At 41.2% G+C, this 18,693-nt stretch overlaps 1 protein-coding gene across 3 annotated transcripts in view; it reads right to left on the reverse strand.

The window, feature by feature from the left end:
* tanc1b (tetratricopeptide repeat, ankyrin repeat and coiled-coil containing 1b) overlaps nucleotides 1-18,693 on the reverse strand; it is a 127,982-nt gene that overhangs the window by 8,914 nt on the left and 100,375 nt on the right. For all 3 annotated transcript variants that reach the window (XM_050048129.1, XM_050048128.1, XM_050048127.1), the window contains 7 exons: nucleotides 17,762-18,369; nucleotides 15,865-15,973; nucleotides 14,954-15,076; nucleotides 9,782-10,018; nucleotides 9,432-9,617; nucleotides 8,654-8,732; nucleotides 1,004-1,137 (listed from right to left, as the gene is read on the reverse strand). In XM_050048129.1, coding sequence (XP_049904086.1) covers nucleotides 1,004-1,137; nucleotides 8,654-8,732; nucleotides 9,432-9,617; nucleotides 9,782-10,018; nucleotides 14,954-15,076; nucleotides 15,865-15,973; nucleotides 17,762-18,369 — 1,476 coding nt within the window. The remainder of the gene's footprint in view (nucleotides 1-1,003; nucleotides 1,138-8,653; nucleotides 8,733-9,431; nucleotides 9,618-9,781; nucleotides 10,019-14,953; nucleotides 15,077-15,864; nucleotides 15,974-17,761; nucleotides 18,370-18,693) is intronic.

Below are 18,693 nucleotides of genomic sequence, written 5' to 3' on the forward strand. Positions count from 1 at the left end.
ATGACATGCAGCAAAGGGCCACAGGCTGGACTTGAACCCGGGCCGCTGCAGCAACAGCCTTGTATATGGGGTGCCTGCTCTACCACTACGCCACCGACGCCCCATGTCGCTGCATTTTTAAACAGATCTGTTGCCTGCATCCAGGCGCTGTCTCGGTGTCACACTTTGGACTACAACTACCAAGAAGAACGGAGACGCGCTGTGATCCACCTCACACACAAACTATCAGTGCAGCGCTCGATTACACGTGTGCTGTGGTAATTTCATTCATTTCACAGACTGACAGTGTAGCACGTGCTACATACAGACAACATGTAGACTAATTAACAGACAGATTAAACAGAGGAGCAGCTCTGTCTCTAAGTGTTGCTGGAGAACTTGTGAGTGAGTGAGTGAGTGAGTGAGTGGAGTGGAGCGGAGCTGTGCAGAGTGTGAGTAACAAGATGCACACTGGTACGTGCTATGTAACGCAACTTGACCCTATATCGATATAAGTGGTGTTGTCTGCTGTTGTTTGCTTGAAAATATATCGTACATAGTCGTTATATCGCCCAACCCTAAGAGGTGTACAAAAGGGTCTGTATCTGTATCCAGGATAGAAGGCCGCAGGTGGGCATAGTTCATACCAAAAACCACCTTTAATTGGGCAAATGTATATTTAACCTAATACTCACTGGCAATGCAATTGTTGTGTCTTCAAAGCATCAAATTGATATAATATTTCTGTCTTTGTCATGAATCTACACCATGTTTTATGCACCTGGCCCTAGGTGTACAGAGCTCACACAAAACTGTTCACTCAACAGGGACCATGACTCTGTGTCAGGAAACAGACCACAGAAAGCTCTGAGGGCAGGACATAAAACATATACTACAAGATACATACAATACAAGATAGAGGGGAAGAAATGCTGAGGCGTAATTGCAGTTTGAAGTAGTGTGGTTGCTGTGGATACAGAGGGACAGTCTGTCTGGTACAAAAGAGCCACTCAGTGTGTCTCACCTGCCAGTGTCCCTGTCTGACGGCGCAGAAAAGAGGAGACACCCCCCGCCGGTTGACCTGCTGCACCACCGCCCCCTGCTCCAACAGGAAGGTGCACACCTCCATCTTCCCCCGGCCTGCTGCTGCTGTCAAGGCTAAAGAGAGGACGAGGGAGGAGATGTTAGGTCTGACTACTTTATTTCTATCTGTACAGAGGAACGAGTTAAGGTAAGGAAACAGTACAGTGGTGAGATAAGAGTGGAATTTAACCACTTAACAGCACTACACCAGAAGATTAGTGAACATAACATGTACAGTACACAGAGACGTATGCTGTTCAGAAGCAACATCCTGGGTCTTTAATATCTCACAAGTATGAGGAAAAGGAAAGGCTCAGAAATAAATAGTGTTTGCAATCCCTGAACCCCTCCGATTCTTCAAAGACGAGCAGAGAAAAGCAGGCTAATGTTTGGTGCTAATTGAGTTTAAAAACAGACAATTACGCTATGCTTATTAAACTCATTAAATTCCCGCCTCTAGCTCCCTGGGCCTTGCACACAGAGATGAGAATCCAGTCATTTTATGCATCAACAGACAAACATTAGACAACAAAGTCAGACAGTTCTGTTAAACACCCATTCTTGTTTATATTTCGTATCTTTTTTCAGAACACGATTAGCTGGAATTAACTGTGTCTAATTAATTTGTAACAAAAAACTGTGCTTGTATTCGGGTCTGTGAAGAAAACAAAGACAGACTATTGAAATGTTCAATGCTTACAGTTCTGCGGCTGACGTATGGCAGCAGATGGGCCAGTCTTAAATGAGCGCTGCTTATCACAACAGTGTGAGATCCACCGTAAGAATGGGAACAGCTCTGCTCTCACATTCACCTCGGAGAGATTTGAGGAGCCGCTGAGCCTCAATATCTGACTGACATCATCCATCTGGATGAACAGTCATCAGAGCCAAACAACCCCACCCTCCATCTGCTCAAAATATGGATATCATCACACGCAGCACAGTGGAGAACAATGACTCCGAGCAGCTAAACTTAGACTGTAAGGGCTCCTGGGAGCAATATTAGAGGCACCTGGGATGATGCTGGGTTACACCGAACAAACTATCAACAGCTGTACAGTTTGTTGATGTCTGAAAGAGACGCCTGTGTTTACACTTAGTTTATTCTTAGAAGGTCTCTATGCTTTATCCTCATGTTAAAGGTCCAGTGTGTGGGATTTAGGGCCATCTATTGGCAGAAACTGTATATAATATTCATGAAGTGAGCATAGCATTAGTTCAGGCAGGACATGATGTCAAGCTCAGCTCACATCCCAGCTACATCAGCTGATTGATGAACGAAGTCAGCTGATGGATCACATGATTCCTTTTTATGCAACCAATTGGCAAATCTAATTCAGGGCGCCCTGTTTAAACTGCTCTGACCTGCGTAATGTTGGTGCTTCCTCTGCAAGACACTTTGCAACCTTTTCATGCTGTGTCGGACTTATCAGTGTCATTTCTGTTTGTCATTGATGCTGCCCTGTTCTGTTCCCGGGGGGGTCTTTGCTACTGCTCTTCCTGCCTTAGGCTTTCCGTGTATGCGCATGGAAGGGCAGTGAGGTGTGCTCTCTCTGCCTCGGGCTTTCCACATAAGTGCATGGAAGAGGCTTTCTGCGTAGACCTAGGAAAGGCAGAGGCCCCAGAACAGAGCCATACTGCCAAATATAACACTGCAAATAAAAATATAGTTTTCTTTAACTAAAGTGTTCCTGACTGAAGAATGTTTTTATGAGTTACAAACACCTGGAAGTCAGAATTGTTGTGTTTTAGTTACCTTAAATGAGCCATTTATATCTACAAACAAAGCAGGCCCTCTTCCTCTGCCATGTTGTTCTACTGTAGCCCAAAATGGACAAACTTAACACTGGCTCTAGATAGGTCCATTTGCATTCCACCAATATCCAAAAAACTGGACCTTTAAATGAAAACTATTCCCCCCAAATGAATACAAAAATGAAAAAAATTGACGGGGGCTGCGTTTCACAACAGCAAAGCTGTATCCAAACATTTGTGTACAAACTCTCAAACAACTAATCCAAGTCACATTTACCCAGTCATATGATACTCTAAAACCCTGCTATTTAAAACACTTTGGCATAAACAGTCTCACACAGACGAGCAGTGCGCCTCCTCTGTTTATGTGGAAGTGCTCTAAATAGTAAGGTTTTAGAAAAAAAATGCATGTGTTTGGGAAGTACTGATCATACAACGAGATAAATGAGACTTGGATTATACTGCATGAGTTGTGTGAGAGTTTGTAAATGGATCTTTTGGTATAGTTTGCTGTTGTTAATGTGATCCCTTATTACTTCAGTCCATCAAGAATGTTTGTCTTTCGGATTCATTTTTCACCATGGACGTGAGGATTTTTTTTTTTTATTTTTTTTTTCAAATTCAACTTAACACAGGGTGAGTAATTGTTATACAAATGATCATTTTGGGGGTGAACTATTCTTTTAAGTTAATAGTATTTACACAACTATGTTAATACCACAGCATCTTAGCATTCCTGCTCCTCAGAGAAGGAGCTCATTTTTCTACCTCTGCTCACTGTCTGAGTTTGACTTGCTGCTTCAGTGTTATCAATAAAGTCTTGCTTTATTTTATCTTATCTTGTGTTTTGTAAGCTATTCATCAACCTGACTCAACTCTGCTCTGCCTACTCCTGTAGCCCACCTACAACGCTGCCTTGACAGTGTCCTGAGGAGACTCTGAATCACCGTCTGATAAAACAGATTTACAAAGTAAACACATAATAATGTCCTTCTCCGCCACCACTTCACCACCCGGCTGGAGGAACCCAGGACACACCAACAACAACAAAGAGGTTGTGACCTGGCATTTTAGCCAAAGCTCGGTAGATAAACAACCTGGAGCCTTTTGACCAACACTGATAAAAGGCTCTAAATAATCATTTATAACCAGAGTTTGGGATTTTTCAATTTCTCCTTGCTGATGTTAGAGATCAGATTTTTCCTCAGGGTAAAATTAATAAATAACTCAATTAACTATAATTCAATAATGGATAAAATGTCAATTACAAAAGGTTGCAGGCAACTTATAAAAGGCAACATTGAGACATTGATTGTCATTTGTAAAATGGCAGATTTGCTTTGCCTGGGGACTTAGCAGATGCTCGATTACATAAGAAATGCATTTATGCTGAACACACAGGCATACTTTGCCTCCACCTCATGTGAACAAAATTTAATATTATAATCAGAAAAGTTTCTTTTACAAGTAAGTGCTCCCCATTAAGAGGCCGAAATTTGTGACAAGAAAGGAGATAAATTTCCTGCAGCTCATAAAGTTACTTTTTTATTTAGGAGCATTTATTTATGCATGTATATAATTCAACTTCCTCTTCTTGCATGATCATATTTTCTACAAAATGCTGATAAATAACGCCTGTAGAGAAATAACTTCTCATCAGAGAACAAACCACAGTGTTGCTTTCAGCGCTCACAGTAAAAATGCAGGTGTTTGTCACTTGATGCGAGAATAAAGAGCATCTTTTCCCCAGGCACCTGAGCAAACCCACAAATAGCTGCCTGGGTTAGCTCATGCTGTGCTCTTATTATACTGTAGGAAGGCTTGTGCTTTTTGTACATATGAAAGGAAAGAACAGCAGAGCCTTGTACAAACAAAGAAAGACCTCAAGTGCATTTCATACCGCTCATATTCAGAGTCTGTCCCCTGCATTTAAGCTTCTCTAACTACAGGTTTAAGAGCAGTGAGCAGCCATTCTCCAGTACCTTGAGGACCTGAAGTCTGGAGCACTCCACAGAAATTTACATCAGCATGAATACACAGGAAAAAGCCCTTACCACCAAATAAACGCTCAGTGCCAAAACTGTTTGTAAATCCAGCCTCAAATAAATGAAATCTGTTATTTAAATGGATTTCTGCAATGACAACAACTGACTAGAATAATATACACAATATACCCACTGGCTACTACATTTGTCATGAGATGTTATATATTTATTCATTTTTATAAAGTCTAACACAATGCCAGAGGATGATACTCATCTCTACATACCACAGGGTAGAAACAACAAAATGTATCACAAAATGATACATGATCTACAAAAGATTACGCTAGTGCAACACAAGAATTTGTTGGGCTTTGCCTTGAGCCAATCTTGCTGCTGTGTTTTCACAACAACACGAGCGATTCTGTGCAGTTAATTTACCTTTCTTTGCATAACGGAGGAGGGTTTTGCATCCTAAGAGGGGATTTTAAAAGACGGAGCTTGCACAGATGTGCAATTCAATCTGCCTCTATTTAAACACAGGAGACAGTGGGCCTATTTGCATAGAGATGTAATATTCTGTTGAATTTTAAATATGAAATGCATCTTCACAGAGACAGGTTGTTATCTGAGAATTGTTTCAGAGACAGCGATGAATGGCCAGTTTTTAAGGGGATATTGCAGGAACTTTGTCAGTTTTGGCATTCAGAGCGCCGGCTGCTGTTGGATTATTAAATCTGCACGCTGAATGGTGCCCCCCCCAAGAATGACCCAGTGGACAAAATATAAACACTGCGGTCGCGATTGTGTTTACTTTCCTATTTTCCCTGAATGCAGATGAGCCTGAATCTCATTTTAAATTTAAATGGGTGTCAGGTGGGTGCAAAAATATTTAAATACGCGGTCGTGACGAAGGTTTGGGAGTCACTTTGTTTCAGGTCAGCGGTGCCGTAGCTCAGCACCTTTCTATTGCTACCTGTGACCTAATATTTCATTACTTCACAAGCCATGCCAAGAGGGTGCTGGCTGTGATTTAACATCCACTTTGTAAATAGAGCTGAGAGGTAAATACTGCAGCAGCTCCAGGTGGCTCCCAGAGAGATGATGATTACTAGTGTTCACAGCAATAGTCATATCCAGGTTACACATCGGGTTTTGTAATACGACTCAAAGCTCCGGACATTATGACAACATGAAGGCAGGTGTTTTGATTGTACTGAACACAGATTCCAGTTATATCAGTGGAAACAGAGCAGCGGTTCCACAAAGGAATTGCTCAGAGGGACGGCTCTTTGTCCCAGGACTGTAATAAGGTCTGAAGTCCTGCAGTCATTTAGCACAAGCACCAGTTAACCATACTGTGGGCAGCATCTCCACTAACAGCCTGACCTACATTCCTGTAGCACCAAACTTTTAGAGCTAAATCCTGCTAGCTTACAACTGAGACAGACACAAAGAGACTATTATTGAAATTCTCCCTTTTTAAAAATCTATTCTAGTATGATTGTGCATAAAAAAAGCATCAAACACTGTTGTCGAACAAGAAGGGGTGCGATTTGAACATTTATAACTGTGGATCACTAAAGTCTCAGAGCAAAAGCTCACACTGAAGATGAGAGACAAACGTTTCAAGCACGTCTAACATTTCAAAACACTCACAAGATACACTGCAGCTCCAACACTGCATGAGTCTGAAACTCTTATTATGTCTCAAAAATATTTTTAGTACTTAAACTGGGAAACAGAAAACAAAGCAGATGTGCGAGTCAATATTTTCATGACCACTTCATGCAGGGATCCTTCCAGAAGGTGTGTGTGTCTGATAAGGCTGGGCAATATATGAATAATATTTTGATATCGTAATATGACACCTGATACTGTCTTAGACTTTGGACATCAAAATATCGTGTTTTCCTGGTTTTAAAGGCTGCAACAGTGATGTAATTTTCTGAACTTACCAGACTGGTCTAGCTATTTTTTTATTTGCCTTTACCCACTTAATTATCATATTTACATTACTGATGATTACTGATCAAAAATCAAACTGTAAATATTTTGCAAAAGCATTGATAGTCAACCCTACACGCAGTGGCTCCATAAATGAGTGGATTACTAGCTTTTAATACAGTAGATACAGTAGCGAGCAGCTCTGCAGCAGTGCAACAGCAACAACACTGTACATATGAACACTGCAAGTGTGCAAGCCATAGCAGTTCAGCTAGGTAGCCATAACACGCTACTAAACATAGCTTCCTACTTTGTCAAGCTTTCATTTAATCAGTTTTACACCTGACAGCCACTACCTGCTCTTAGACTTTATACTGTTCTCCTGCTGCTCCACATGGCTGTCTGCACCATTTCCTCAATCAATCTCAATCAATCTCAGATGGCTTTGAGCAGGCCATCAACAACAGCCACTGTCCACAACATCTACTCTTGATTGTCTCTCACTTTCTGTCATCACTCAAGTTTTATCAGGCAGAAGCACAAACTTAACCAGGTCTGAGGGTGCTTTCAAACGTAACCTGTTTGATTCGGTTAAAACGAGCTCAGGTCCATTTGCCCGGTTAGTACGGTTAATTTGGGCTGGTGGGACAGCTGGCAATCAAACCCTTGTATGGGCCAAACAACTGAATCCAGACAGCCCAAAAAAGGCGGTTTGTGGTGTGAGAGCAAACAAGCCAACCACAGGATTTTACGAGAGCAGATTGATTTTAGCATGATTTCAAAAGCTAAACTACGAATAAATCCAGCTGCTGATCATGCTATCTGTTCAGAAAGCAATCGTATAATTGTTCTGTACGAGGCCAGGTATATAACCTATTCATGCAAATCACTGATAACCAAGGTAACATGTATGCACGCCAGCATGGCTACTTTCCCTGATTAAAAAGTTCTTACAGCTGCTGTGCTTGTATGTGCATCTGTGTAATCTGTCAGTTCATTAAGTGCATGAAAAGGTGTATGACAGCGATCCCACAGTGCTGAGCCTCAAACCATTACTGTTCGAGACGCCTCCTTTCCTTTCCTGTCTCTACCTGCTCGTCATTATTCATACCATGCAGTTGATTTGCAGTGTAATTATACTAATAATGCTTATACTCAGTTATTTCTTTGTGAGCACCAAAGAACATAAATATACACATCAGAATCATTAAAGTGCCGGATAAACTTCTGTCACTGGAGCCTAATTTCCCCACGTGGGTCCTGATAATGCAGGATGACAATTACCAAAACTGTCCAATCGACAAGTTATCTGTCAGTTTGTATAACGTCATGTTTACTCCTCTTGATTTGTGTGTAAAAAGTCAGCATGAACAGGACTGTATCATCAAGAATGTATAATTTTCCCCCCTTGTTTGGACAAAATGAGCCGAACTACAGGTGTGAAAGCACCCTAAGTGGATTATAATCAATCTGTAATTCCACAGCAATATGCCTGGTCTATGCGTATAACAGATGGTGGAGTAACTTCAAAATGTCCAAACTGACAGCAGTATCTTAACATAGAGCGCCACAGGATACTGCAGCTGAAATCCAGCGGCATGTTGGAAAATCATTGCTCAGAGGAAATGCTGTGTTGACCAAACTCTAAGTAGAAACCCACATGAGCCACAATAAGTAATGCTTTTACCAGAGAGTACAGCGCAGGAAAAACCTGGTACAGACATAAAAAATGGACACACATTTGGGATGAGCGACCTCTACATCAAACAGAGAGCATTACTGTGCGGAGGAGAGATACAAGACCTTCCACTGCAGCGTGCAATCACAGCAGCAAGGGCCAGAATGCTAAAACAGCAGGTGATGATACAAGGGAGCCACGTAATGCTAAAAGATGGATGAAAACATACCTGTCTCTCCCCACAGAGTGTCGTGGCTATCAATTTGCACAGCGTGCTCATTATTCAACGCCAGCAAGCCTCTCACAACCTGCCAAAAAAGAAACTTAGATTAATGGCATACTGTTTCAGCATAAGATATCAAATAAACCTTCAAGAGGTTATACAACATGCTAATTCTGCAGCAGAATAGCAACAAATGGGAATCTGCTGCCTGAGAAAACGCTTATAAATTAATCACAGCAGACTAGAGAAGCGCTCGTCCCTGAACCACTGTACGAGGTTATGTGAGTTGAGCCCAATCTGATTAATACTTCGACTTTAACGGGGTCCTCTCGTACATCTGGGTTGACAGCTCAGCTCGGCCCACTTCTGTTATTCTGAGCCGGGCCTCGGGAACCCTTTCCAGCTAATGAGGAAGCCAAAATAAACCTTGAGCCTGCATTGCACCTGGGCTGCCGAAGGCACTGCACTGTGATCGATTCCTGAATCCTGCTTTCAGACATACAAGGTTGAATAATACTTCGAACCTTGACTCATGATCACTGACAGCAAGATGTGTTTAGATTGTATATCTAGTTCTATTCGCTCTCTGAAATTTTTTGAATAAGGTAGTTATAAAAAAAAAAACACACTTGCTTTTGTAAAATACAGTATATGCCCTTATTGTAATGAGTTACAGTTTCATTATGAGGAGTTTCTTTCATCATATTCTCAGGTTCGTTAATTTGTTTTTTGTCTCGTGAGTGTTGACTGTGTGTAAAGAAAAATCTGTGCATGTGTGACGGACCTGTGTGTGTCCCATGCTGGAGGCTGCTATCAAAGCCTGCTGCAGAGCTTTGTTCTTCAGAGCGCAGTCCTGCTGCTCCCCCTCAGAACTCCATTCTAGCTCCAGCAGGTACTGGATAATCTCTGGGTGTCCTCGGAGAGCGGCATGGACCAGGGCACACTGGCCACTCTTATCTACATGATCAACCTGGTGGAAGTGCAACATGGTTAGCTCTGTTACAAAGAAAAATGCCGGAGCAGGGATGACATGGCTTCTGCCTAATGACTGTTCAGTTTGTATGATCACAAGTTTGATATTTCCAACTCATGCTTATTCATAGAGCCACAGAGCTAAAATTATAAGCTCCTCACCTTGCTCCCCCTCTTGCAGAGCAGCATGACGAGTCCCAAGTGTCCTGCAGCGGCTGAGAAGCAGAGAGGGTTCATGCCGTTTTCAGACACCACGTCCACGCTGGCCCCAAACTCTAGCAGCAGGGAGGCAATTTCCTGGTGACCGAGGTGGCACTGGACGCAGAGCACTGGCGCGTTGTTCAGGACCTCTGTGCGATAATTCACGTTCGCCCCTCCCAGCATCAGCAGACGGCTCACCTGATTGTACAAATGCAAACACAGACAGCTGGTGTTGGAACACTGCTATCAAAGTGCTGCCATCTGTGCACCTGCGTTAACTGCAAACAACTACATTTTATTGCATTTATAGGCCGTCTTATGTTAAAGACAATAAAAGATGTCTTAAATGTTTCCTTTAAACAAAGTTAAGATTAATGTGACTGCCAAAATAAGTAAACAGAAGACTGACATCAACATGCTGCCATGCTGTGATTCCAAGGTAAAATAAGTGTGAATTTGAAATAGCTGCGACCACATACTCGCCTGCATCCATGAGTTGTAACTTTTTGCCAACTGGCATGAACAGTTAATCAGCTGACCTTTAGCTCATGAACAATCTTTCCATAAAATCCTGAGCAAGTCTGTGAATCCATTTAGATGTTATGTGCCTTTTTTATGACCTCTGTTCTGGGGCAGACCAATCAACCAACCAACTGACTGACTACCAGAGCAAGCTGTAGAGCTGCGGGTCATGGCCGAAAAATATGGCTTTATTGAACCACATCAAGTAAATTTTATTTTTACAGCCCATTATCACAAATCTGTACAGTATATGACACCTACATTCACATACCCCTGATTCCTCTTTCAAAGGGGAAAGATGGAAGAAACCTTGGAAAGAGCAACAGAGGAGGGCTCCCTCTTCTAGCATGGACATGCATGCAACAGATATTGTGTGGACAGAATAAAATAAATCAAAAAAGCAAAATTACAACATGGATATCACCATAGACCAGGGGTAGGCAACCTGTGGCTCCGGAGCCACATGTGGCTCTTTAGCCCCTGTCCAGTGGCTCCTTGAGCCTTTGAGAAAAGAATTCTATGGAAACTCATTCTATGAATCCAAATGTTGCTGAACCTTGATAGCAGTGGCTGGTTAGCTATGGATGCCAAATACCTTGATAGCAGTGGCTGGTTAGCTATGGATGCCAAATCCAAAAAAGGTAAATTGAATAAAATAGAGAATGTAGTAGTGCGTGGACAGATTTGTTTGATCTCACTGCCAGCTCTGCAAAATTTAAGTACCAAATAATCATAAATAGGCCCTGCACAGTGTCCACCTTGTGNGCCATAGACTGTAAATATTTATGATATCTTCCATGGACTTTCTGGACTCCCTGAATTTATTTTAACCTATTTTCTCTCTCTTTTTTTTGTCTGTCAGTCTGTTTTTTTGTTTGTTTTTGTCTTGTCGGGTTTAGATGTCAGTAATTTGTATACTGTTAGTATTATCGCTGTGTATTGTGCTTTCTTTGTCTTCCCTGCTTCAATAAAGGTATATCTGGAAAAAAACAAAACATTTATGATATGGAAACAATCAAACATCACAATATATTTGACCAAATACCTTGATATTGATGTTGCAAATATAAAGTGTGGTTGACTTATGGAGCTTTCACACAATAATAATCACAATTATTTTTAATAAATATTGAGATCAAGATTATTTATCATGATTATTTATTGATTTTCATGGCTGAACTTTCACATGAACAGAGCAAATGCTTTCATGTCCATGTTGTCTTACATTCCTGCTAATGTCAAAATCTTTGCATCAAAATAGACTGGTTCTTATTCACAGTGCATCTCCTAGAAGCAAAATAAAAATAGAATTGTACAGAGCTCTGCTTTCACTTTCACGTCTATGTTGTGTTACATTCCTGCTAATTAACAAATATGGAATACGAACGCATTGGTTATTCCAGTCTGTCATGAGAGCTGGATGGATAAGTATCTACCACTGTATTTTTTGATGATGATGATTGATGATGATGGTCGATGACAGATAATTTTCCTTTAGCCCATCTGCAGTCACATCACTCATTTAAGTTTTCACAGGCTGATGCTGCAGGGTGCACGCATGACGGTATGACAGCTCCTAAAAGTAGAGTCTGGCTGTTCGTTTAGGAAGTGTTTGATTTGATATGCAGCAGAGTTTTCTATGAGCAGGGCACGCATTTGTAACATCAGTATCACAGCCGATTATGTTCATTTAATTGTTGGAAGCCAAAATTGTAACTGTGATTAATATTTGATTAATTGTGCAGCCCTAATGGATATAATGAGTCAGTGGGTAAAAGCAAACACTGGAACAGCTACAACAGTCTGGCAAGTTAAAAAAAATTACATCACTTCTGTAATGCAGCCAACCAGAAACCAGGAAATGACAACATTTGCAATATTATAATATCTAAAATCTTGGATGACAGCTAGTCTCATATTACGATTTCAATCTACGAGGATCATGTGAATCCTCATGCACTCATTATTCCTCCTCAAATGTTCCTGAAGTACCTCCAAATCTTGATAAAACATTCACTCTACACTGTTTAATGATACCACAGGAGTTTATTATATTGAAGCTGCAACAAGATGAGGGGATTAACCAATTTTCTAAGGCCATACATTTTTCTAATTCATGACTTTCAAGGATTTGTAAACACCATGGTCAATGACTAATTCAAACAGCAGCAGAATCTGGATCTCAGACTCTAGGATACATTTGATTTTCCCCTTGTAGCTCATTTCGGTGCAAAAGCTCTTACTGCTTCAGCCTCAGGGATTTTTCCTCCAAGCAAAGGTCAGACACCAAATGAAGTGGTCACATTCTACTGAATGCAATTATTAAGTGTGTTATTCTCCTCCGTGATGAGGAAATCAATAATAAATGCTTAGTCAAACAGAACCGTGGAGCCAAATGAGTATCTGACAACAGGAAATGAAATTGTGTGTTTTTTGTCGGAGCCAATGTGAAATGAATTAACAGCGATTCTCTGTTTTTCCCAGAGGACAGAACAAGGTCATTCTGTGAATGTCTCTTTGAGTGATGCTACACTTGCAAACAATAACTCGCAAATAGACAACGAGGATGACAACGAGTGATGGAATACCACTGAAACGCTAAGAAAATATGTAGGATAATTTAGCTTCAAGCCAGAATACATCATCGTGACATAATCTAGGGAAGGCCGGTGATTTTCTCCTCAAAACAAAACCAGAGAGGGCTCCAGAAGCAACAAATCATGAATAGACTATCTGAGGAAGTCAAAGTCTAACTGGAGATCTGAATAAATAAAACAGTAAGTAGATACTTTACGTTTATAGTAAAGAAACGTTTATCCTTAAATGACTTTCTGCCCCCCCCCCATTCATCTTGTGCTGACCTGTTAACTCCTCTAGTTTCCCATTTTCCTCATCCTGGCACACATTTCATCAATGTCTACTTCCCAATTTCCTGCAAACATTTTTCATATTCTGTGTAGCTTATATTAGATCAAGAATGCCCAGGAAATATCTGATACATACACGGTTAATCACTAAGCAAAACAAGCGACAGACTATTTTAGTCTTGAAATATTATGAAGCTACAAGATATAAATGATAAAACAGTTTGCCACAGATGCAAACTGAATGTATGTGTCTTCTTTCTTTTTGTCTTGTGTTCAAATAAGCGGTTGGCGTCTAATGTGCAGTCCTGCCAGCCGCCATTAATTAACTAACGTACCATGGACTGTCTTTTCATTTTCTCTAGTCTAAATTCATTGCTAATATGAGACACATACTCCCTAAATCTATCTATATATAATTGTCCTGAACATACTGAGTCGTGTTCTCATCATTATCATATAAGCAACATTGAATCTTGCAAGAAATATGTAAGTAATTCCAAAAGAGGGTAATAATGTGAGTTACTGATAAATGTTATGAGAAAATGGGTAATGGCAGAGAAATAGCAAATGCTTTGTGCACTAAATTCAAAATGGATATGAGCAAGGACAAATAAAACAGAAGAAATTGAGGCTGTTTTGTGGTAATTCACTCTGACACCAATTATTTGTGTATTAATTTACACGTTTGCCAGCCTGTTAATGGTATTTGCTTATGGCCTTGAAGACAAGAGACGGTCACTGATCAAGCTAATAGTAAGAAACAAGGTGCGTCAGTCAGGCCGATGAGCGTCCTCATACTGCTCTTTATGGTGGTTTCAAAACTTAATCTGTTCTGAGCTGTGTGTGTGTGTGTGTGTGTGTGTGTGTGTGTGAGAGGAACAGAGCGTGACATTTATAATAAATCACAACTTAATTGCCATCTGTGGAGTTGCAAAGCATTCAGGGAGGACAATTGAGGACTTCATATGTCACTAATAATAGTTTGTGTGGATTTAAGAGTTTTAAGGAAATTGTTTCAGTCCCTTCACATTGTTGCAATCTCAACAATTAACACAAATTCAGCCGATCTCTGTGAATTCTACATGACCTTGCAATTTTGTCTAATCACTGTAACTTTAAGGCAAATGTTACTATTTAAAACAGGTCAAATCTAATTTCATTGTAGAGCTGCGTGCAGTGTGTTGATCCGCTCCGCCACTTCTTGCCCTGCTGTAGCACTCTCTGTTAATCATGAGACTACTGCTGCAGGAGTGTGAGCTCTGCGCACTCACTGTTTGCATCACACAGCTAACAATTACCATGGTTTTTAACAGATTTAACAACAGAGTTGAGTCGTTTCTGTGCCGGTGTGAGACTGTTAATTAATTCTTGAGTTATGGCCATAAACATGTTTTGTGAGCTTTGACCACCAAAATCTAATCAGTTCATCACTGAGTCCAAGTGAACATTTGTGCCAAATTTTAAAGAAATTCCCTCAAGGTGTTCTTGGGATATCGCATTCACAAGATTGGGACGGACAGACATCCCAAAAACATAATGCCTCCAGCCATGGCCGGAAGGCATAAAAACACCAAGAAGATTTTTACTTTCACTTATAAAAAAATTGGGAAGTTAGAACCAGCAAATGTTTAGTGTTTCAAAATATCATTATATCTCAATTTAACACCAATTTCATCATCTAATCAGCTGGTGGGCCGAATGTTTCCGGTCCACCTGACGCACAAGAGCTGCAGAACATCTTTACCTTGACATTGGGTGTGTAGAGATTTCTCAGGGAAGCCAAGGCTGCAGAAAGGCCGTCGGCACTGCAGCTGATCCACAAAGCCTGCAGCACACTGGATGACACACCTGTTCTCTTACTCAGGCCCTGCACACGCACGCACACACACACACACACACACACACACGCATAAACACATATACATAAAGTCAATGAAGTCAGTTGCGGTCTCAGTTTGCATTTTTTCCGTATTTAAGCTGAAAACACACTAAGCAGCCGTGAAGCACGGCCTGTGGCAAACTGCCATGCAACGTCTACAAAAAGCTGCAGTGGCCACTATAAGCTGTGGCCATTTGATTCTGCGGTGAAATGCAGTCACACTAGGAGTTGGGGATAGTTTAACTTATAGCAGTGAATTGTGGCCAGAGAATACCCGCAGCTAATCAGTGAACAGAGTCCTGTGATGCCTGTGACACACTGACTTATGCGACAAAGAATTTATTTCCGCCTGAGACACATGAACACACCTACTGGCCACAGAAAAATGTAATTATTGCGGTGAGCCACAGTTCACCGCTACTTGGTGTTTTTCGGTGTTACCCTTGCTATTTTAAGGTCATAAGTACATTCACCCTTTTCCCCATCAATGGTCACCATCTTGGCTACATAGTGGAAAGGGAGGAACCCCAAAAATGCCAACAGCCGTGTTCGATTTGAGACAACACTGCTCTGTCATAAGTACATAGTGCACACAGTGAGCTACATGGAAGTGTACTAACAGAGGTATCTGAATTGAGACACAGCATGTTTCTCTTCACATCCTATAGCTTATCCTCTGGTGATCTTTACTCATATGATACATAAAGAAATAAACAGTAAACACAAATTCCTAGAAGAGATGGATTCATCCAAAGATGAACGTAGAGCTTCTGTACCTTGAAGATGTGTGCTTTGAGGATGTGGTGTCCCAGCTCCATGGTCTGCTGACGATTCAGTTTCCCCTCTTGGCGGGAAAGCATGAAAGCCATAAGAGCATGGCCAGTCCTGAGTGAGGAAACAACAGAGAGGATACTCAGCTGTAAAGGAGGATAGGTGACAAATAAAATAACAGCAAAAGATTAGGTTAACGTATTGTAGGTCTTCTGCTTCAGGACAAAATTTGGATGCTATTTCTTTGCTATATGTAAATCTACTTATGCATCTGTCCCACTTGAACATTAAACTACTCATTCATTTTGGTCATGAAGAGAATCTTGGCATAGTCACGGAGAAGTATTTTATTCTGCATGTTACATATAAATGCAGAAAATGCCCCCAGTGAAGGGGGAAGAGTGTAAAACCCCTGGGTTCTCCTTTCCATCTTCACTCAGGCACTCTGCCGTTAATTAATGCAGAACTTCATTAAAAGGACATGCATGATTGCAGATCACTTTGATCTGGTTAAAATTCTCTCCATCCGTGCCCTGGCAAAACAGAGAGGCAGTGCAGCTAGCTTTTGTCTGCATGTGCATTCCCTGTGCCAGACTCTGAGCCTTTGTTTTTTTAATGACGGAGTTGGAAGGCTGTGAATGACCAGAATATGAAGCTCGGCTCTGGTCCATTTAGAGACACCACTGTGTGAGCAGAGGCAATACTGACGAGCAACAGGGAGGGGGGAAAAAAAAGCAGGCCAAAGTGACATCATCCAATTTATTAAGTGTGAATGACTGAAGCCTCTAATGTGGGTGAGGTGGCTTCAGAATTACAATTAGGTAGCAGTAAGGAAGCAGATAAGCCTGTCTCACAGGGCAAGAAGGGCACGGCAGGGAACAATGATCATTTCTGCAGATTGTAGTCTCTTCTGGAAATTTACTCTAACTTAGGTGGAGTACACAGGAGACTCATATGACTGCATGCTTTGTGTAAAATGTTTATGCCAACATTTTTTTCCAAATAAAAAAAGGTATTCAAAGTTTTTAACTTGTCTTGTTTCCTACGGACTGATTCAAAGGTCCATTTCTAACATGTTTTTACATTTTCAGTGGTAGGAATACACTCTAATAACATGACTTATAAGAAATAAATCCTATATATTTTTGACATCAAGCCATTTCAAATCATGGCACCCACAAGCAGCCAGAGCTGCAGATGTAAGACACAATATTACATGTTTGCTTTTGTTTTTCTGTGGAAACTCAGCTGTTCTGTCTGCTGCAGGGATCTCGGTTTGTCAGTACTGTCCTTCTTGTGAATTGTTGATTGCTAGTAACAAAATAACAAAGTTGCAATACAGTACATTACTGACTGTCTTGTAAACAGCGGGTTGTTATGTTTACAATAAATACCTGGGAACATCTCAAACTCAATTTCTGCCCTGACTCAGAAATGACTCACGCTGCAATTATTGATGAGAACATTCTACTTACTCTCCACACCGAGTCCTTCATGTCAGTCTGCTTTTCATGCAAAGTGGTGACTATGATTCAACTACTATAAATCCTAATTCAGAGGCACGAGTAAAAAATTCATGGACAAACAACATGATTATTTCTCAAACATGAGAGTGCTGTCTGCTGTGCATATCTATTTGTACTCTGGGCTGAATTTCAAGCAGTGAAAGACACGGTCTCGAAATTACTGTAAAAAGCCTCCAAAATTTAATTATTTTGACTGCTGCCATGTAATTATCATCATGGCTTTATGAGTACTTTCCTACAGATTTTTTGGGGTTGAATTGTGATGCGTGGCACGAATGTTTTCTAGATGCACTCTACAGAATTGTCATGCCTGTAATAGTAGCCCACATTCCTAAAAGGAGAGCTGCTGCATTTGCTTTCAAAGCAGAGGACTGACCTGGGGTCACAGAGGAAGTCTGTACTCTCTCCATCAGCTCTCCACACCAGCCACTCTCTGAAGGAGGGGTGGCAAAACATGCGTGTCTTGTCCCGCCGTTTGATGAGGAAGCATGAGAGCAACTCCATGCGTTGCTGGAAGTCCTCCCATGGCAGCTCCCCTTGGATGAAGCCGGCGTTGATGGCCTGGAACAGCTGCTCATCAGTCATGGGGTGCAGCGATGCAAGCGCTACATTTAGGATGGGCAGTGAGCGCTCAAAGGCTGAATTGGTCATGAACTTCATGTTGCACTGTAACTGGTAGAGCTCAGCCAGCGACACGGGTACGACTTTGTAGCTGGCACTCTTGATCACCAGGTGGCCTCTCTCAAACAGATCCAGGGTGAGTTTGAGATACAGGTAGGAACCCTGGCTGCGGGAGATCAGGTGGCTGCTGAGCTTGCCGACTGTGATGGGGTCTGCTTTGCCATTCAGGCTAATGTTGTTCATGATTTCCTTGCTGCCATTGATACGGTACTGGATATACGCGTTGAGGTCGTTGCTTATCTCTGTGTTGTCGTTGAAGTCATCCAGGGAGATCTTGGAGAAGGGCAGAAGGCTGGTGATCTCCTATGGAAGAGACGAGGCAAAGACAATCAGTGAAATATAAAAAGTTATATTTCTACGCTCAATTCAAATTAGCCTATATTATAGGAATACTTTACTGCCCAAATGATTTTTGTGTATCAATTACTGACTCTGACACTGAATTCATGATGACAACCACGACAAACAAAGACTCCAAACACTGAGAATATTCTTGATGAATTGAAGTCATAAAAGTCTGTGGTTAACAACTACAAAACTATATCTACTCTACTAACTACTCAGTCGCCTATGACTGCATTTCATAAAGAATTTTCTGCATTTGTTTACTGGAGGCAAGCGAGAAAT

The sequence above is a fragment of the Epinephelus moara genome, chromosome 7 (genome assembly GCF_006386435.1).
Source record: "Epinephelus moara isolate mb chromosome 7, YSFRI_EMoa_1.0, whole genome shotgun sequence".
Lineage (NCBI taxonomy): Eukaryota > Metazoa > Chordata > Actinopteri > Perciformes > Serranidae > Epinephelus > Epinephelus moara.